This window comes from Rhinoraja longicauda, chromosome 6, assembly GCF_053455715.1.
Source record: "Rhinoraja longicauda isolate Sanriku21f chromosome 6, sRhiLon1.1, whole genome shotgun sequence".
Taxonomy (NCBI): Eukaryota; Metazoa; Chordata; class Chondrichthyes; order Rajiformes; family Arhynchobatidae; genus Rhinoraja; species Rhinoraja longicauda.
This window is the reverse complement of record NC_135958.1, coordinates 30855272-30876933: the sequence shown is the minus strand read 5'-3', so window position 1 is coordinate 30876933 and position 21662 is coordinate 30855272. Positions and strand designations below refer to the sequence as shown.

The 21662-nt window shown below is 42.2% G+C and overlaps 1 protein-coding gene across 1 annotated transcript in view; it reads left to right on the top strand.

Annotated features, from left to right (window-relative positions):
* The window catches only part of LOC144594854 (rifampicin phosphotransferase-like), a 120521-nt gene that overhangs the window by 58750 nt on the left and 40109 nt on the right, over nt 1-21662 (top strand). Inside the window, exons 20-22 of the mRNA XM_078401767.1 lie at nt 9307-9413; nt 15302-15374; nt 18219-18314. Coding sequence (XP_078257893.1) covers nt 9307-9413; nt 15302-15374; nt 18219-18314 — 276 coding nt within the window. The remainder of the gene's footprint in view (nt 1-9306; nt 9414-15301; nt 15375-18218; nt 18315-21662) is intronic.

Genomic DNA, 21662 nt, shown 5'->3' with positions numbered 1-21662 from the left:
TGATTAACAAAGTTGGCTTCCAAACAGATGGTGGGCACTTAAGGGGAGGACAAAGTAATAAATAGGTCTAATCCATGACCTTGGTACAATGTTCCAATATTGGGTTTGGTTGTTTGATCCTGGATTGGGGGCCAATATGCGTGGGTTTAGTAGTTTGATGGGTGAGAGCTTAAAAGGCCACTAAACAAAAGAAGATTATCTCTAAACTTGGTCTTAGTACCTCCACCTGCAACTAGCTTCTGGATTTCATTACCGGACAACCTTTCAGTCACGATGCATGTTTAGTGTGAAGGGGGGGGGGGGGTGGGGGGGGGGAGATTTAATAAGAACCTGAGTGGCAACTTTTTTCACAAAGGGTGATAGGTATATGGAACAAGCTACCAGAAGAGGTAGTTGAGGCAGGTACTATTACAATGTTTAAAAAACATTTGGGCAAGTACATGGATAACATAGGTTTAGCGGGATTTAGGCCAATCGCAGGCAGGTGGGACCAGTGTATGGGCCTGTTTCCACACTGTATGACTCTATGTCTGTGCTGCCTGGCCTGCTGAGTTCCTCCAACACTTTGTTTTTTGGTGTTAAAATCCAGCACTAAATGATTCTGAGAAGAACAATCAGGAATTTTGATTTGTTCAAAGTTATTAGTTATTTCCCCAAATAATTGGACCTGAAATGTTTTGCAAAAATGAAATCACGCTTTATCACAGAAGTGCTGACAAATCCTTCACCACAATGTCTGGAAAGTTAGCTCATCACAAACCCCTCGCTGCAAGAAAGTCCTTTACTCACCTTGCAAATCCTCACATTGATGGGTTTGCATTTGTTCTCAGTTAGTCTATAACAGCTACAGAAGGTAGTCAAAACAATATATCAGATGTGATATATGCTACACTATGAAGTTAAACAATTTGTTTATTTCAGTCACTACTGCACTGTGGGTTGACAGTATGTGATGGAATTTATTGGCTGAGAACATGGATTGCATTGTACCATGTCTTTGTTTTGGTATTATATCCTTGAGTTTCAATGTTTTTTTGTGTATCAATTGTGTCCTGCTGTGTCAAATGTTAAACTCACGCTGGCTCGTCTAGCTGTAGGAAGCACTCACACATATTGGATTTGTCATATTTTACGGCTTTGGGAAATTATGGGATTCTCACTGGCAACGCATGTTTTTATGTTGTAATATTAACAGCAAGAAGGTTATTAAAGGGTGTGAATAATCAATTGGCACTTCTGCAGTCTGAGATCATGTCCAGTACTTGGGGGGGGGGGGGCAGTCAGAAGGTACCGGAAATTTATCATAGCATATTTGGGTAAAATGCATTAATGGAATTTTCCCATTTATCAGCAATTGAACCTCAGAGTTCTCGTGCTAAAGTTTTAAATTGTGTTGAAAACAACACTGAGATGGAATAACAGAATAATGGAATAAACCCCTCATTGGACCAGGTGTAAATGTTTCCTGTGAAGAATTGCAGAAAGACAGAATTATTTTCACATCTGCGTCCCTGTAACACATAAGGATAATTTCCACTCTGATCGCCAAACTCTGGTCCTTCAGAATAAAATACTTAACCCATGCTTGTGTCACAGCACAGTGGTGCACCATTAATCCATGCAATCAGAGACTTTGCGGGTTGGTTAGGTGACAACACTGTTTCGTTCAGCAGAACAGTTCTTATGCCAAACAGTTTACAAGTATGGAAATGCAACTGCACACGGCAGAAGGTGCTTACAGAGGTTGGTTGTCCATTAGGATTAGCAGCCCCAAAGAAGCATTTTAAATCTAGTTTTGCCATTCTTATTAATAAAGCTTATATTAACAAATTTAACTGAGCCTACAGTATCTCAGCCTGATAAAGATAGTCTTTTAAAATGTTTTACTGCATAATACTATTAAAATGGGAAAAAAAGACACTGCTGCTGGTCCAGACAGTATCACTCTGGATTTGAGTCACAAAATGAACGTCAATGTGTTAGCTAAAATTATTCTTCCTGGGTTCAATGTGGCAGGATTGCAGCTCATGTCAAGATAGTTGCCTGAAGCCCCACAACAGCCAGCAAATCCATCCCACATTCTCTCAAACCTTCATTCGTATGTACAGGCTCTAGGGAAGTCGGGTGTTCATATACTGTATATTTACCCTGTATATTTTTTTCAATGCTTTTCACACAGAGGGTGGTGGGTATATAGAATCAGCTGCGAGAGGGGGAAGTTGAGGCCGGTACTATAACAATATTTAAAAGATATTTGGGCAATTACATGGATAGGTAGGAAAGGTTTAGACACACATGGGTCAAACGCAGACAAGTGGGACTAGTGTAGATGGAGCATCTTGGTCGGCATGGGCATGTTGGGCTGAAGAGCTTGTTTCCATGCTGTATGACTCTATGACTTTACGTTATGATTTGGATGTAACGAGTAAACCAAACCAAATTTTACCCAAACCAAATTGCCCTGAGGGAAAAAAGTGCTGGAGTAAACCAGCAGATTAGGCAGCATCCCTGGAGAACATGGATGGGTGACGTTTCGGGTTGAAACTCTTCTTCAGACTGGTGTTAGAGTCTGAAGAATGGTCTCGCCCTGAAACTTCACCTGTCCATGTTCTCCAAAGATGCTGCCTGACCTGCTGAGTTCCTTCAGCACTTTGTGTCCTTTTGTGTATTAACTTGCATTTGCACTTCCTTGTTTCCACAAATTGCTCTGATTTTGATTCAATTGTGTGGTTTTCTAGTCTCTTCAGAGGACGCCTCCAATAATGAGAGTGCAGGGCTGGAATCACGAATAATTCAGACAAGGTGGTGTGGCAACATCTTCCTTGGCCCGTCAGTGAAGGAGTCCTTTTTTAACAGAGCAATCATATGGTTTCATGCTCACGTTTACAAATATCGGTTATTTCCAGATTTTGAAATTCATTAACTTCCATTTTGTTTTTAAGTTTAAATTTATTCATGGGGATCTTGGCACTGCTCATTACCCTTGAGAAAGTGGTGAGAAGCCTCTGTGATTTTTACGACTTAAGTTGTGTAACCACTTATTGTGCAATTAGGATTTTGTCCGTTTTTGTTGTGCTGCATGAGTAAGGAATGTTTCTGCAGGTGACAAGATCAGGGAATTGTTGGAGCACAGGGGGCCATCCAGCTCATTAAGATGAAGCTGGCTTCTGTTCGAGGAATCATGCTAACCCTATTCCCCTGATCTTTCTCCAGACTCCTGCAAGCTCTCAAGTCTCACCTAACTATCTGATTTCTATTTTTAGAAACACTAATTAAATCTCCACCATGCTGTGTCTGTGTCTGATTATCTAAATATCACATGCAGACATAACATCATTAAACAGGCGTGGAGGCTGCTTCTGATGGTTGTGGTTGGGACCCGACTCCTTACATACATGGTGTCCAGGTCTATCCATTGGCAAAGCTTGGGTCTTGAGACTCAACAGATTAAGCTGGATCTGGGATTTATGGAAACGCGAACTAAAGATGCACAGCCTGGAAATAGGGCCAGAGGGGTGGTACAGTGTGCAGCGGTAGAGTTGTTGCCATACAGTGTCAGACACCCAGGTTCAATCCTGACTACAGGTGCTGTCTATATGGAACTTGTTCTCCCTGTAACCGCTGGGTTTTCTCCGGGTGCACTGGTTTCCTCCTCCTCGCCAAAGACGTGTAGGTTTGTAAGTTAATTGGCTTTGGTAAATTGTAAATTATCCCTGGTGTGTAGGATAGTGCTAGTGTACGGGGTGGTCACTGTTTGGCGTGGACATGGTGAGCCGGTGGACCTGTTTCCATGCTGTATCTTTAAAGTCTAGTCAGAGATAAGAAGCCCAGGGACTATAATGGGTTAAATCTGATTTTCTGTGACTGGGAGCAGATCCAGGTCAAAAATCAGTGGGAGCCTCTTGTTTCAATTAACGCCAGATGATCTTTTGCATCGTTAGGGAACCTTCCCTCAAACCTCTTTGGCTTTGTACCTAAGGGAACCACCCCACTGTAATATTGGTTGTGGGTTGCAAATTGTTGCTCTTGCGCTGGCCCCTCTTTAAGGATTGTGTCAGGTTTGCAACACTGTTTATACAAAGTTCCAAAGTTAGCCTGTGAATATACCTTGAATGAACCACACATGGTTTGTTTGAACTCCTTGTGTGTACACTCTAAATTGGACAATGATTAAGAACTCAGTGAGAACACATATACTTTGCATCCTATACTGGCAAATGAAGAGGCAGGCAAAGTATCGCAGCTATCTGAAGCAAAATGTCATGAAGGACATTGAGTCATTGCTTGGCTACATTGATAGGATGAATCTACAAAGCTTGTGATTTACCAAAAAAAAGTACACATCCAGGAAATTTGAAATCAAATCAGAAAATGCTAGAAACTCTTAGCAGGTGAGGCAGTATCTGTGGGAAAAAGAGACAGCCAACATTTCAGGCTGAAGACCTTTCAACAGCAATATGAGAGAGGAAACAGTTTAGTGGATAGCAGCGATGTGGAAGAGGGGGATAGACAATAGACAATGGGTGCAGGAGGAGGCCATTCGGCCCATCGAGCCAGCACTGCCATTCAATGTGATCATGGCTGATCATTCTCAATCAGTACCCCGTTCCTGCCTTCTCCCCATACCCCCTGACTCCACTATCCTTAAGAGCTCTATCTAGCTCTCTCTTGAATGCATTCAGAGAATTGGCCTCCACCGCCTCCACTGCCTTCTGAGGCAGAGAATTGCACAGATTTACAACTCTCTGACCGAAAAGGTTTTTACTCATCTCAGTTCTAAATGGCCTACCCCTTATTCTTAAACTGTGGCCCCTTGTTCTGGACTCCCCCAACATTGGGAACATGTTTCCTGCCTCTAACGTGTCCAACCCCTTAATAATCTTATATGTTTCAATAAGATCCCCTCTCATCCTTCTAAATTCCAGTGTATACAAGCCTAGTCGCTCCAATCTTTCAACATATGACAGTCCCGCCATTCCGGGAATTAACCTAGTAAACCCACGCTGCATACCCTCAATAGCAAGAATATCCTTCCTCAAATTTGGAGACCAAAACTGCACACAGTACTCCAGGTGCGGTCTCACTAGGGTCCTGTACAACTGCAGAAGGACCTCTTTGCTCTTATACTCAACTCCCCTTGTTATGAAGACCAACATTCCATTGGCTTTCTTCACTGCCTGCTGTACCTGCATGCTTTCTTTCAGTGACTGATGCACTAGGATACCCAGATCTTGTTGTATGTCCTCTTTTCCTAACTTGACACCATTCAGATAATACTCTGCCTTCCTATTCTTACCACCAAAGTGGATAACCTCACACTTATCCACATCAAACTGCATCTGCCATGCATCCGCCCACTCACACAACCTGTCCAAGTCACCCTGCAACCTCATAGCATCTTCCTCACAGTTCACACTACCACCCAGCTTTGTATCATCTGCAAATTTGCTAATGGTACTTTTAATCCCTTCATCCAAGTCATTAATGTATATTTTAAATAGCTGCTGTCCCAGCACCAAGCCTTGCGGTACCCCACTAGTTACTGCCTGCCATTCTGAAAGGGACCCATTTATCCCCACTCTTTGCTTTCTGCCTGTCAACCAATTTTCCATGTCAGTACCCTACCTCCAATACCATGTGCTCTAATTTTGCCCTCTAATCTCCTATGTGGAACCTTGTCGAAAGCTTTCTGAAAGTCGAGGTACACCACATCCACTGACTCTCCCCTGTCAATTTTCCTAGTAACATTCTCAAAGAATTCCAGAAGATTAGTCAAGCACGATTTCTCTTCATAAATCCATGCTGACTCGGAACGATCCTGTTACTGCTATCCAAATGCTCCGCAATTTCTTCTTTTATAATTGACTCCAGCATCTTCCCCACCACTGATGTAAGACTAACTAGTCTATAATTCCCTGTTTTCTCTCTCCCTCCTTTTTTAAAAAGTGGGACAGCATTAGCTACCCTACAATCCACAGGAACTGATCCTGAATCTATAGAACATTGGAAAATGATCACCAATGTGTCCACAATTTCTAGCGCTACCTCCTTAAGGACTCTGGGATGCAGACCATCAGGCCCTGGGGATTTATCAGCCTTGAGTCCCATAAGTCTACCCAACACCACTTCCTGCCTAATGTGGATTTCCTTTAGTTCCTCCGTCACTCTAGGATCTCTTGCCACTAGAACATCTGGGAGCTTGCTTGTATCTTCCTTAGTGAAGACAGTTCCAAAGTACCGGTTCAACTCGTCTGCCATTTCCTTGTTCCCCATAATAAATTCCCCAGCTTCTGTCTTCAAAGGACCCATTTGACTATTTCTTGACTATTTCTTTCCTCTTTACATACCTAAAAAAGTTTTTACTATCCTCCTTTATAGGTTGAGTAAAGGCAGATCTGTAACACTGTGAGAACGGGTGGCAGATAAGGAGCAGAAAGACCAGATCAAGCATCTTTGTCAAATGTGTTCCGAATGTCAAAGTTGTTGAGGTGCACTTTAGACTACTTGGAAAAAAATTGAGCCAAAATGATAACAGGCATAAATATCCAGTTTGAATACACACGGAAAAGGGAGTGACCATGAGTTGAAGAATTTAACATTGAGTCTTGTAGGATGTAATGAGCCCAGGTTGAAAATGAGATGCTGTTCCGCATCTACCGTCTTTAATGTGTTCATAGAAATAGGACTAAATGCTAATACAGTTTTGGCAAACTTGTTTGTGCCTTGTGGGGTGATCAAAGTCCTGTTTAATAAGGTAATAAAAATATTGCAAGGCCATTTTAGCCCAGCTTTACAAGAGTTTCTGGAGAGTTACGGATAGTGTTGCAGATAATATAGTGGGATTTAAGTGGCTCTTAGAACAGATAGAATAATGATGTTTAATAGGCTTTTAGACAGGCACATAGGCATGCAGGGAATGAAGGGATATGGATCACGTGCAGGCAGAGGAGATTAACTTGGCATGATGTTCGGCACAGACATTGTGGGCCAAAGGGCCTGTTTCTGTGCTGTACTGTTCTATGCTCTTTATAAGTGGACTGGTAATCTGAGATCAGGAGAGATGATTAGCAAAGACAAAGCCATTCTAAAATATCTGTCCTGGTGTTGCATTCTTAGATTGCATGCTCTGAGATAGATTTGTATGTGGATAGATGATGAGCCTCTAAATATGCGAATGAATTCTGCCAACACAGTACATGTGTGTAAATGCAGCATTTGGATCAAGGGCAGCAGCTTTGTCCTCAGCTGGTTTATTGAGAGCATGACTGGTAAATGTGGTGAATTGTCTGTCTTTCCCATTTAGCACTACCTGTTGTACGCATGTATGGTTTGATTGCACTGATGTATGGTGCATACATACGGCGGCACGGTAGCGCAGCGGTAGAGTTGCTGCTTTACAGCGAATGCAGCGCCGGAGACTCAGGTTCGATCCTGACTACGGGTGCTGCACTGTAAGGAGTTTGTACGTTCTCCCCGTGACCTGCGTGGGTTTTCTCCGAGATCTTCGGTTTCCTCCCACACTCCAAAGACGTACAGGTATGTAGGTTAATTGGCTGGGTTAATGTAAAAAATTGTCCCTAGTGGGTGTAGGATAGTGTTAATGTACGGGGATCGCTGGGCGGCACGGACTTGGAGGGCCGAAAAGGCCTGTTTCCGGCTGTATATATATGATATGATGATATGATATGGTATAAAAAGACATCTGTTATTACTGCTATCTACTTTCTGCCTTTGAGATGATTTCCTATTCACGCTCCTATTGACCCTTTAATTCCTTGGGCCTCAATTTCAATAATCAACTTTGTAGTGTTATCTAACATCTGAATGTACACGTAGATGGCATTAGCTTTGTTTTAGTTTTAGAGATACAGTGTGGAAACAGGACCCTCGGCCCACCTAGTCCGCACCAACCAGCGATCTCCACACGCCAGGACTATCCTGCACACTAGGGTCAATTTACAATCTTTGCCGAAGCCAATTAACCTACAAACCTGTACGTCTTTGGAGTGTGGGGGGAAATCAGAGCAGCCGGGGAAAAACCACACGGTCACGGGGAGAACGTACAATCTCCGTACAGGCAGCACCCGTAGTCAGGATCGAACCCAGCTCCCTGGTGCTCTAAGGCAGCAAATCTACTGCCGTGCTGCCCTTTTAGACATCTAGTGCCTCCCCTTCATCAACCCTTATATTATTTCATCAAAAGGTTCAACGCGGTTGATCATTTACAATGTGTTACAAGCCTACAGGTGGTGCAACTTCATTCAGTTTATGATGGTCAGCATCGATTTTTGAACAGGAGGTCTGATATCCTAAGTGAGTTAAACTAGGAGTATTAAAAGGAAACCTAAAAGGTGAAAAGTATGAAAACTCATTAGAACCTTGAGGTGCTGTTATTGGTTTATTATTGTCACGTGCACCAAGGTAGAGTGAAAACTTTATTTTGTGTGCTATCCAGGCAAATCACACCATACTTCAGTACATCAGGTAAAACAAAAGATAAAATAAACAGAGTGCAGAAGATAGTGTGACAACTGCAGAGAAGGTGCCGATATAAAATGTAAGGGCCACTGCAGCGGAGATTGGGAATACATCTTTAACAGATGAAAGATCGGTTCAGGAGTCTGATAAAAGTGGGAAAGCAGCTTTTCTTGTATCTTTTGCGACACACTTTCGAGCTTTTCTATCTTCCGCCCATTAGGAGAGGGGAGGAGAATATGACTGTGGTGAGAGTGATCCTTGATTCTGTCGGCTGCATTCCCAATGCAGCATGAAATATAAAGGGAGTCAAAGGGGTGGCTGTTTGGTGGAGTCCTATCAGAGATGCATGCTGGCAAAACAGGCAAGCACATTCATTTAGGAAGGAGAGATGACATGAGGGACCTTTTTTAAATTTAGATTTAGATTTTTAGAGATACAGAGCAGAAACAGGCCCTTTGGCCCACCGGGTCCGCGCCGCCCAGCGATCCCCGCACACTAACACTATCCTACACCCACTAGGGATCATTTTTACATTTGTCCAGCCAATTAACCTACATACCTGTACGTCTTTGGAGTGTGGGAGGAAATCGAAGATCTCGGAGAAAACCCACGCAGGTCACAGGGAGAACGTAAAAACTCCGTACAGATGGCGCCCGTAGTCAGGATCAAACCTGAGTCTCCGGCGCTGCATTCGCTGTAAGGCAGCAACTCTACCGCTGCGCCACCGTGCCGCCCTTAAGCACACAGGCAAGCACAGCCAATTCTGTGAGATCAAATAGTCAATTTTGTTATGCATCACACTGATGGTCATTGTGCTTAACTTTTCAGGCGAGACCAATAACGACATTTGACACCGTGTCAGAGTTTGAGTTGATGCATGAGTTTGATTCAGCCTTGACAACGGACTATGAATGGATGACTACTTCAAATGTAGGGTAGGGAACTTTAATCCAGTTTCCCTTCTTGACAAGTTGTTAATGTATTTATATAGGCCATTGTAATTTATTTTGCTTAACCAGTTTGGAGAGGTGAGTAATTATTTCACATCCATCATTCAGATTTATATCTAAGTGTTCATTTCTCAATGGATTGAGTTCTCTTCTTGTAAAACACACCCAGTAATTGTGTTGCAAGACATTTCAGAGATATGGGGAGGTACTTGTCAATGGCTGTCAACCACTAAACGCTTGTACTAAACTGAAACTGCCATTAATACTGCCGGATGTACTTACTTTCCAATATTCATTTCCACAGAAGTGAAACAATAAACACAAAGAACAACATTTTTACTCCCTTTTGATAGTGTTTAAGGAAGTGACACCTAATCAGTTCCTTCCTCTCTCTACCTTTTGCAAGTTGTCTTTGAAATTCGTCTGACATAAACAGGCATCAACCTGTATTAATTGATGGTTTCAGGTAATTTGATCTGTGTAGATTCAGGTTGTGTTTGTAAGTATGTCAGATTGGAACAGAGAGGGGATCTCCAGAGTCTATGGTAAGACAAATAGACTTGGATACTGCTAATCTTTCAGGATTCATACAAGTGAAATCGAAAATTTAAGACACGGGATTCATAGATAAAAATATGTTTTACAAATATTGCCCCATTGCATACGTGGTCGCAATCATTAACAAACACAGATAGAACCTATTCCTAAACTTTAAACTCAAGCTATCTCAAGTGTTCAGCTGTAAATAACACAACTTTGTTACAAATGAGCTAAATGACTATAAGCAAGTTGATGGGTCATGTTCCCGCACACACTACACTAGAGTTGCTGCCTTACAGTGCCAGAGACTGTTAGTGTGGAGTTTGCACATTGTCCCTGTGACCACTAGGCTTTCTCTGGGTGCTCCGGTTTCCTCCCACATCCGAAAGACATGCGGGTTGATTGGCTTTTGTAAAATTGCCTCTTGTGTGTAAGATGCAAAACTGGTGTAACATAAAACTAGTGTACAGGTGATCGTTGGTCGGAGCGAGGGGCCGAAGGGCCTGTTTCCAAGCTGTATCTCTAAACTAAACTAAACTAAACTAAACCATGTGCTGAGTTTGGCTGTGTTTCAGTGACTTGCACCTACATGCTGCCGTGCCAAATGTGAGTCAGGACAACCATTACACAAGAAGCACAATTTCTGGAAAACACAATCAAAGCCAGTGAAGTGAGATAGTTCAGAACTCACAAAGAAATCAATTGTCTCAGTTTGATAAGAAAGCCCGCTCCTCTTTCTTGGGAATCACATAACCCAATCAAAAATCATTCTCCCTCTTTTCCTGCAATTAGGATAACCAGCAGAATTCCATTACACAAAAGAAAAGGGATACAAAGCTGGGTGGTAGTGTGAACTGAGGAAGATGCTATGAGGTTGCAGGGTAACTTGGACAGGTTGTGTGAGTGGGCGGATGCATGGTAGATGCAGTTTAATGTGGATAAGTGTGAGGTTATCCACTTTGGTGGTAAGAATAGGAAGACAGATTATTATCTGAATGGTGTCAAGTTAGGAAAAGGGGACGTACAACGAGATTTGGGTGTCCTAACGCATCAGTCACTGAAAGGAAGCATGCAGGTACAGCAGGCAGTGAAGAAAGCCAATGGAATGTTGGCCTTCATAACAAGAGGAGTTGAGAAAAGGAGCAAAGAGGTCCTTCTGCAGTTGTACAGGGCCCTAGTGAGACCGCACCTGGAGTACTGTGTGCAGTTTTGGTTTCCAAATTTGAGGAAGGATATTCTTGCTATTGAGGGCGTGCAGCATAGGTTCACTAGGTTAATTCCCGGAATGGCGGGACTATCGTCTGGAGCGACTAGGCTTGTATACACTGGAATTTAGAAGGATAAGAGGGGATCTTATTGAAACATATAAGATTATTAAGGGGCTAGACACGTTAGAGGCAGGAAACATGATCCCAATGTTGGGGAAGTCCAGAACCGGGGCCACAGTTTAAGAATAAGGGGTAGGCCATTTAGAACGGAGATGAGGAAAACAAATTTCAGTCAGAGAGTTGTAAATCTGTGGAATTCTCTGCCACAGAAGGCAGTGGAGGCCGTTTCTCTGAATGCTTTCAAGAGAGAGCTAGATAGAGCTCTTAAGGATAGCGGAGTCAGGGGGTATGGGGAGAAAGCAGGAACGGGGGTACGGGGTACTGATTGAGAATGATCAGCCGTGATCACATTGAATGATGGTGCTGGCTCGAAGGGCCAAATGCCTACTCCTGCACCGATTGTCTATTGTCTATTGTCTATAACTTGCATTCAGTACCCTCAAATCTGCAGCTGCTCCATCGTCTGCCCTTTGGGCCTCTGATTCTCTCCCCACAAGTAGATGAGCTCTTGACCTGATAGACCTTCTTGCATGCCCATTACATCTGGAAGGAGTTGCCTCACAGTTCCTTGTAGGCTGTTGATCTGACAGGCCGCCAGGTAATCTCAAAGCTCCTAGATCCACGCGAGGTTCTCTCCTTGGTGCTCACATAGCACCCACAGTAGGAGGAAGCAATGCACAATGGAATTTTGACACGAACTTAATGTCCATGAAACAAGAATTAATGTTTCAGGAGGGTGCTTCCTTCTAAATTGAAAACCAAACACAGAAGCAGGAATATTTAGTTTAGTCTTTTGAGGCTTTTATGTCTGACATTGACCACGATGAAGGGCTTTGAAAGATTGGGAACGGCCCACGTTCCACAAATCTTCTGGACTATTTAGACATTTGGATACAGGAAAAATCAGTCTTCAATGCTCTTGCACTACATTGAGCCCTGGATCACCTTGACAATAAGAACTACCTGTGTCATTGACCACATTTCAGGTCTTCAACACAAAATACCGAATTAACTCATCCATAAGCTTCTGGATCTTCTTGGCCTTGTGGTCTCCATCTGCAACTGGCTTCTGGACTTCTTGACCAGCAGATCTTTATCTGTTAGAATTGGTCACAACAATGCCACCACCTTGACCCTTAACATTGGTCCCCTCCCTCTGGGTTGTGCACTCAGTCTCTTGCTCTGCTCCTGGTACCCCCATGGCTGTGTGGCCAAGTACTAGGCCGGCTCAAACGTTAAGTTCGCCATGATACTGCTGTCAGCAGCCAGATCTACAACAATGATGGGGTGAAGTACAGGAAAGAGATCGATAACCTAGAGTCATGATGTTTGGAGAATAACCTAGCGCTTAATGAAAGCAAGACAGGAAGATTTTGTTGTTGACCTAAGGAAATGAGGGGGTGAACACAACCCTATCCTCATAAATGGAGGTAGTGTAGACATGTTAACTGTTAAATATTTTAAAAATTCATAAAGATTTGTCAAGTACATTTTTGTTCATTTAAAAAAAAGATGTTTTTTTCTACATTACTGATCAGCACAGTAATATATTGCTATTGTGTGGTGATGTAGAACTGTTGAATTCTTGGACTGTGGACATTAAATCTAGACCATCCCAAGAGGACAAGTAAGTAGTACGATTGCTATTCTTAATATCTGGCCATTTTTAATCCCCTAAAAACATCATAAGACATGGTTAGAAACAAGGAACTGATTTACAAAAGCTGTGCTAGCCAATTTTTACTATGAACAGTTTGAAAAATAAATTAAAAAACATCAAAAAAATAGCTTTACAAAACTTTACATTCTATCAAGTTCGGTGTTCCCAGCGTTCAATATTCTGGCCAAGGGACATCAGTACTTCTAGAGTCCAGAAATGAATATTTTGTTTTAAGTCCAACTTGTTTTTAAGCCACAGGAAATATTATCTCATTTCTGCTTTGGATTTTGCACATATTTTTCTGAACATGGCCGTGCTGTCCATTTAGTCCAGTTGGGCTCCAAGCAAGAGCAAACCAACTTGTCCAATATTCTTGCGTAGGAAGGATCTGCAAATACTGGTTCACACCCGAAGTTAGACATAAAATTCTAGAGTAACTCAGCGGAACAGGCAGCAGAGATTTCGGGTTGAGTCTGAAGAAGGGTGTCTTTGACATTTTGTGTCTATCTTTAATTGGACTTTGTCAGACTTCTATGTGATATCTTGCACTAAATGTTGTACAATCTTTCCTTTATCTGTGCACTGTGGATGACTTGATTATATTTGTGTATAGCCTTTTTTTTTTTACTGGATAGCATGCAAAAAAAAACTTTTCACTGTATCTAAGTACACATGATAACAATAAACTAAACTAAACAAAACTATCCAGCAAGAAACATATTTATCAGGGAAGATAGAAGATCTATTTTATCAGGGAAGATAGAAGATAGAGGAACTATTTTGGAACATCCTTGCCCCTATTGCCCCCTAACTATTGCTGATATGGTTTATATTTGATCAGTTAAAAACACCATCCTGCCTCCGTGCTCTCTGCCATTATCAGTCCTCTGACCTTTGCTCATCTCTAAAAGGTTACTGCAATATTGCTCATCGAGCCCCTTCCCATTAATTGGCAACTAGTAGTGTAATCTATTGTTTATCATTCCTGAATAGATGTTATCCTTGATTATTCCGGGACATCCCCTCTCTCCAACACAGCAATTTTTTTTTCTTAATCAATACTGTCTCCTTCCTTTCTTCACTCCCTGTGCACTTTATGTCCTTGTCAATTTGAAACTTCTTATTCAATTTCAACTCAATCGCTGTTATTACCATGACTGTAATCCCATGAGGTTAATTACATCTGCACATCACCAGCCTTGTATCTTAAGCATCTTGTATCATAAGCATCTTGTATTTATATATATGCTTTGTATACCAGCCAATGACTATCCTGTATTCTCTCTTTGTCTGAACTTGTCTAAAAATCTTTGTTTCTTTCCAGGTACTTTTTATGTCTCCCATTCCTTGTCTTCTCCACCCCTTCCTGCATTTAAATACCTGCTAGATTATTTTAACCCAGCCTACATTAAGTGAATGTTTCCATGAAGACTTTGCTGAGGTGCAATTCATGTGATCTCCACAGCCCTTCTGACCAGCAGTCACCCCATACACAAGCACTATCCTACACACAAGGTACAATTTTTGCCGAAGCCAATTAACCTACAAACCTGCACGTATTTGGAGCTTGCGAGGAAACCGGAGCACCCGGAGAAACCCTTGCGGTCATGGTGAAAACGTACAAACTCCATACAGACAGCACCCATTGTCAGAATCAAACCCGGGTCTCTGACGTTGTAAGGCAGCAACTATACCGCTGCACCGCCTATGGTTTTGGCTCTGGCTGTTGGGTATTCCCCAAGGGAAACCTCTACTCCGGCAACACCTAGAACAGAACCGGTTGGGATACAAGGTACCTTAAGGGCTCATCTCAACAACCTTCCCTGAATGGAAATCACTGCGCCTCTCTGCCGATCTCTCTTGTCCTCAGGGATGAAAACCTTCTGAAGCATGTTAACCGTGAAGCGTTCAGCCGCAAAGAGGGATTGTGGTGGCATCAGATGTTGCATAAGATCCAAAACCTGGAGCTTGATCTCCTCTAGCTGATGGCATTTACTGAACATGTGGCTGGCCCAGGACATTGCCATCACCCTAGAATTTCCTCAACACAAAGGATGTGCCGTCAAGTGTTCCTCCATGGTCTGCTAATGAAATTAATTCAATGAACAGAAAAACAAATTATAAAATAGATTACTTACTGTTTAATCTACCTTTAGGATATCCTTTTAATTCCATTGCTCCTGATTAGGTGCTGTTCCTGTGCTGTTTTATACACAATATATTTCATTCAAGCACAACCCAAACATTTGCGATATCTTCCATTATCGTACAGAGTAGCTTTCGCGAAGTCATGATAGTCTGTTGCTTTTAGAACAGCATATTGAGTCATATTTTGGTTGTTGCAGTGAAATGATGCCTGGAGCTGTTACACCTCTGACCATGAGCACCTTTGCGAAAGCCATTGAATATGCATTACAGGTGAGTAGGGTTGAGGTATATTTGTTGAGGTATTTGATTTCATTTTTATAAGTTACACTCTCATAATTATATTTCAACCAAAGTACAAATGTGATCATCATCTTTAAAAGCATAAGATCATAACCGATTTTTAAAAGCCACGTCATGTATAATAATGCATTCTGAGTAGTTTTGTCCCGTATCCCGTATCCCGTATCCCGTATCACTGTATCTGTATCGCAATTTTCTGTAATACAAAGCTGCATCATTTATACGCATCAAGAAACACAAAAAATGAAAAAAAAGAAATGTGCTCTTTTACATAAATTCTGTGAAAACAAATTTTATCCCAAATCTGAAATATTTGCGTGGTGATTTATGAATTCTGTAAGAACGAATTTTCATCACCTAAACAGATGTAAAATAGGATTCACCTCCAACCCCTCCAGCAAATTTTAAAGATTAGAGGTGTACGATATGTGAACATAGTGACAATAAAATAGTATTAGGTTATTGTGGTGACTTTGCAATTATTATCTCTGCAAAATTTTGGCCACATCTTTTGAAATATCTTCAATCCCATCAGAACTTTTAAAGTGCCTGAATTACCCTGTAATCCTACTGAACCATTTGGCCCAGATTTAAAGCATTACTTTACACATCGTTGGACATAGCTGTGTGTTTTGTTCAACACATGGTCTCGTGCTATTTACTAGTTCCACCAGGAACTTGGAAATGTGCTTCATCTAGATTGCAGGACTTTATTAAGCTGCGGAAATACTGCTGGCCAAGTGAGCTATTCCCAAATCAGTCAAAAATTCCAACCGTTGAATTCTCAGTTCTCCATTTCTGCTTTCTCAGGAGTAGTGTAAGAAAATAACTGCAGATGCTGGTACAAATCGAAGGTATTTATTCACAAAATGCTGGAGTAACTCAGCAGGTCAGGCAACATCTCAGGAGAGAATGAATGGGCGACGTTTCGGATCAAGACGTCTCGACCTGAAACGTCGCCCATTCCTTCTCTCCTGAGATGCTGCCTGACTTGCTGAGTTACTCCAGCATTTTGTGAATAAATACCTTCTCAGGAGTAGGAATGGTTGACTTGGAGAAGGATGGTGATGCAGTTATTGACTAGTTTGATAGGCTTCACAGCAACAAAGTTTAAAAGACAGAAACTAAGGAGCTCACTAACACTACTGGCGGAGTGTTTGGCTCCTTAAAAACTCCCTGCACTCTATGAGTTTAGAGATGGGAAATTTATTTAGTCAGAGGGTGGTGAATCTGTATCATTCATTGCCACAGAAGGCTGTGGAGACCAAGACAATGGATATTTTGAAAGGCAGAGATTGCCAGATTCTTGATTAGTACGGGTGTCAGAGGTTATGGGGTGAAGGCAGGAGAATGGGGTTGAGAGGGAAAGATAGATCAGCCATGAGTGAATGGAGAAGTAATCTTGATGGGCCAAATGGCCTTAAGCTGCTCCTAGAATGGACAAACTTATGAACTTACTTTAATAGAGTGGATTCATTGGATCTGGGCCATTGGTGATGAGCTGCAGATCAAGTGTGAGGAGTGTGGTGCAGAGTTACAAAGACTGGTCAAATGTCAGTTAAAACAAAAGCAATTCTGCCATTAGACAGATATCTAAAATCTGCACGTTTTATTTGCTTACCTTCTTCAACTAAAATAGACAATAGACAATAGGTGCAGGAGGAGGCCATTCAGCCCTTCGAGCCAGCACCGCCATTCAATGCGATCATGGCTGATCACTCTCAATCAGTACCCCGTTCCTGCCTTCTCCCCATACCCCCTCACTCCGCTATCCTTAAGAGCTCTATCCAGCCCTCTCTTGAAAGCATCCAACGAACTGGCCTCCACTGCCTTCTGAGGCAGAGAATTCCACACCTTCACCACTCTCTGACTGAAAAAGTTCTTCCTCATCTCCGTTCTAAATGGCCTACCCCTTATTCTTAAACTGTGGCCCCTTGTTCTGGACTCCCCCAACATTGGGAACATGTTTCCTGCCTCTAATGTGTCCAATCCCCTAATTATCTTATATGTTTCAATAAGATCCCCCTCATCCTTCTAAATTCCAGTGTATACAAGCCTAATTGCTCCAGCCTTTCAACATACGACAGTCCCACCATTCCGGGAATTAACCTAGTGAACCTACGCTGCACGCCCTCAATAGCAAGAATATCCTTCCTCAAATTTGGAGACCAAAACTGCACACAGTACTCCAGGTGCGGTCTCACCAGGGCCCGGTACAACTGTAGAAGGACCTCTTTGCTCCTATACTCAACTCCTCTTGTTATGAAGGCCAACATTCCATTGGCTTTCTTCACTGCCTGCTGTACCTGCATGCTTCCTTTCAGTGACTGATGCACTAGGACACCCAGATCTCGTTGAACATTCCCTCTTCCTAACTTGACACCATTCAGATAATAATCTGCCTTTCTATTCTTACTTCCAAAGTGAATAACCTCACACTTATCTACATTAAACTGCATCTGCCATGTATCCGCCCACTCACACAATCTGTCCAAGTCACCCTGCAGCCTTATTGCATCTTCCTCACAATTCACACTACCCCCCAGCTTAGTATCATCTGCAAATTTGCTAATGGTACTTTTAATCCCTTCATCTAAGTCATTAATGTGTAAAATAAAATGGTAACAATGACTGCACGAGTTTTAATATAAATTCAGACAGCTAAGTGGGAATTTCAAACTTGTATGTGCACCACATTTTGCAGCAAGGTTTGTGAGGTTTGATTTGAGAATTCTTTATGTGTTCATGTTTATTTTTAAAGCTGTGCTGTTTGTTGAAGAATGTTTACATATATCATCAATGTCATTCAACCAGGAAATGTCCATGAAGGCTGGAGGAATTCCCTGCTTTTCACCTTATAACCACAAATACTTGGGCATCTGTTGTTCCCACTTGTTTTTTAATCTAATGGTAAGTTTAAGGTAAAAGTACTTATTACATATTCTCACTTCACATATATTTAAGAAGATGGTGGTCCTATTTAGATTTAAGTTTAGGTTTATTAATTTCTTGTGTACCGAGGTATAGTGAAAAGTTTTTGTTTGCATGCTCTCCAATAAAATTAGATCATACTGTGAAGATAAAAGAACTAGAGTGCAGAATATAGTTTCTCAGCATTAGAAACATAGAAACATAGAAAATAGGTGCAGGAGTAGGCCATTCGGCCCTTCGAGCCTGCACCGCCATTCAATATGATCATGGCTGATCATTCAGCTCAGTAGCCTGTACCTGCCTTCTCTCCGTACCCCCTGATCCCTTTAGCAAAAAGGGCCACATCTAACTCCCTCTTAAATATAGCCAATGAACTGGCCTGAACTACCTTCTGTGGCAGAGAATTCCACAGACTCACCACTCTCTGTGTGAAGAAATGTTTTCTCATCTCGGTCCTAAAAGACTTCCCCCTTATCCTTAAGCTGTGACCCCTGGTTCTGGACTCCCCCAACATCGGGAACAATCTTCCCGCATCTAGCCTCTCCAACCCCTTAAGAATTTTATATGTTTCTATAAGATCCCCTCTCAGTCTTCTAAATTCCAGCGAGTACAAGCCCAGTCTATCTAGTCTTTCCTCATATGTAAGTCCCGCCATCCCAGGAATCATTCCAGAGAACAAGTCTAATGCCCGCAATGACATTGGTTGGATAATTGGGACTGTACCCTAGCTTATGGAAGGACCGTTCAGAAGTCTGATGACACAGGAGAAGAAGCTGTTGCTAAGGCTGGTGGTGCGCGCCTTCAAGCTTCTGTATCTTCTGCTCCAAGCGAGCAGGGAGAAGAAGAAATGATTGTGGTGGAAACGGTCCTTGATTATGATGGCTGCTTTCCCAAGAGGATGTGGATGAGGTCCTAAATTAATACTTTTTTTGTGCATTCACCAAGGATAAAGATATAGAGATGGTGAGATCAGGGAGGGGTAACGTTGATAGTCTGGAGTATGTCAGTATAAAGAAGGGGGAGATTGAATGGAATGCATAAGAGTTGAATATATCCCAGAAAAATACGAGAGGCAAATGAGGAGATAGGTGGGGCCCTAACTGAAATTTATGCATCTTTGTTGGAAACAACTGAAAGATTGGAGGAGACTAATGGTGTTCCTTTATTTAAGAAGAGTAACAGGGACAAAACACGTAACTACTGGCGGGTGTGCTCTATGTAAGAGTTAGGGAAATTATTAGAGAAAATGTTAATAGACAGGATTGATGTACATTTGGAAAGGCAAAGGGGTAATTAGGATAGTCAGCATGGCTTTGTGGAGGAGAACTGCTGTCTCAATAATCTGACAGATTTCTTTGAGAAGGTAACATTGATGAAAGCAGAGCAGTAGATGTGTCTAATAAACTCTGGTGAGGCATTTGGGAAGATTCTGCATGGTAGGCCAGTCCAGAAGATTAAAGGGCCTGTCCCACAGGCGATTTTAAGGCGTCTGCCGGCGATTAGGATGTCGCCGGGGTGTCGCGGGCATGACCGTGAGGAGTCTAGTGAAATTTCTCGGCGACAGCTGGCTTGTCGCCAGGTATCGTTGCTTATTGCGGGCGCTGTCGCATGCTGTCCCCAGGTTTGCTAGGTTCTCTTAGATGCATTTAGAAGCACATAATATTAAAATAAGTAAAGTCATTTCAAGATACCATAAAATACTTGTGTTTAACCAATTTATTTACCGTCAGGACATTTGACAGGTAGATTGAAGGCGACAGTTTGATGGTCAGGTAAGCGTGGGAATTTTCTCAATGTTTATGGCCATCAGCGATTACATTTAAAGTAGGCTCCCCACCCAGATATGCAACCCAGAAACCAGATATGCATCTCCCGTACATTTTCGAAGCATGCCCACATACTTTTCACAAAAATCCATTTAATCACTTTTAAAATTAAATTTCTTAATACTGCTATTAGTAAACTGGGACAGGCTCTCAAAAGGCACATGGGACGAGCTGGTTAATTGGATCCAAAATTGACCTGATGATAGGAGGCAGATGATGTTGATGGAAGGAGTCTGAAGAAGGGTCCTGGCAGAAATGTCACCTATCCATTTTCTCCAGAAATGCTGCCTTACTCTAGCACTTTTGATGGAACGATCGCTTTTTGATTGGAAATCTGTGTCCACAGGGACTCTTATTGGTTGCAATATACATCAACGACTTGGATGAAAACGTAACATGTATGATTAGTAAGTTTGCGGATGACACAAACAATTGTGATATTGCTATTGAAGTTGTCTAAGGGTACAGCAGGTTATATATCTAATAGAAAGTTGGGCAGAGCATTGACAGATGGAATTTAATCCCAACAAATTTGGGTGATAATACATTTTGGGAAGTCAAATAAGGATTGGATATATATGGTAAATGGTAGAGCACTAAGAGAGCCCATTGTTCCCTGAAAGTGACACAGGTAGACAGTGTCTTGAAAAAGATACATGGCAAATTACCTTGATAGGCCATGGTTTCCTAACCTATGTCATGCTTTAATTTACAAAGTGCTGGTTGAATGGCACTTGATGTATTACATGCAGTTTGGGCCACCATGGTTTAAAATGTATGCGGTCACTCTGGTGAGCGTGCAGTAGAAATTCACCAGGGTTTTGCCTGTGTTGGAGGACTTGAGTTATAATGACATTGGACTTTTTCCCCGAGCAAAGGAGGCCGAAGGATTACCTCATAAAGGTATACAAAATCATGAGAGATCAGGTAGATAATCAGAATCTGTTTTCCATGGTAAGAGTATCAAAAACAAGAGGGCATCAGTTTAAAGCGACTGGAAGGTATTATAATGGGGATATAAGATTTTTTTTTGAGTATGAGTTTTTTTAAGAGTATCTGGAACTCGCTACCAGACAAGATGGCGGAATCAGATACTGACTATATTTAAGCGATATTGAGATGAGCACTTGAATAGACAAGGCATAGAACCCAATGGTGGAGGGTGGGGGGGGGGGGGGGGGGAATTGAATTAGTAAATATAGGCAAAAAGGTAAGGATGGATAGAGTGGACTGAAAGGCTGTTTCTATGCTGTACAACACTATGATTCTATAATATCAAGCTCTGTCCTCTGCTTCATGATGCACACATTGACAGAACATCAAGAATGGCACAGAGGTGCAGCGAGTAGACCTGCTGACTCACAGCACTGGGACCCGGATTCAATCCTGACCTCAGCTGTTGTCTGTGTGGAGTTTGCACATTCTCCCTGTGACTGAGTGGGTTTCCTCTGGGCGCTCCAGTTCCCTCCCACACCCTAAAGACGTGCGGGTTTGTAGGTTA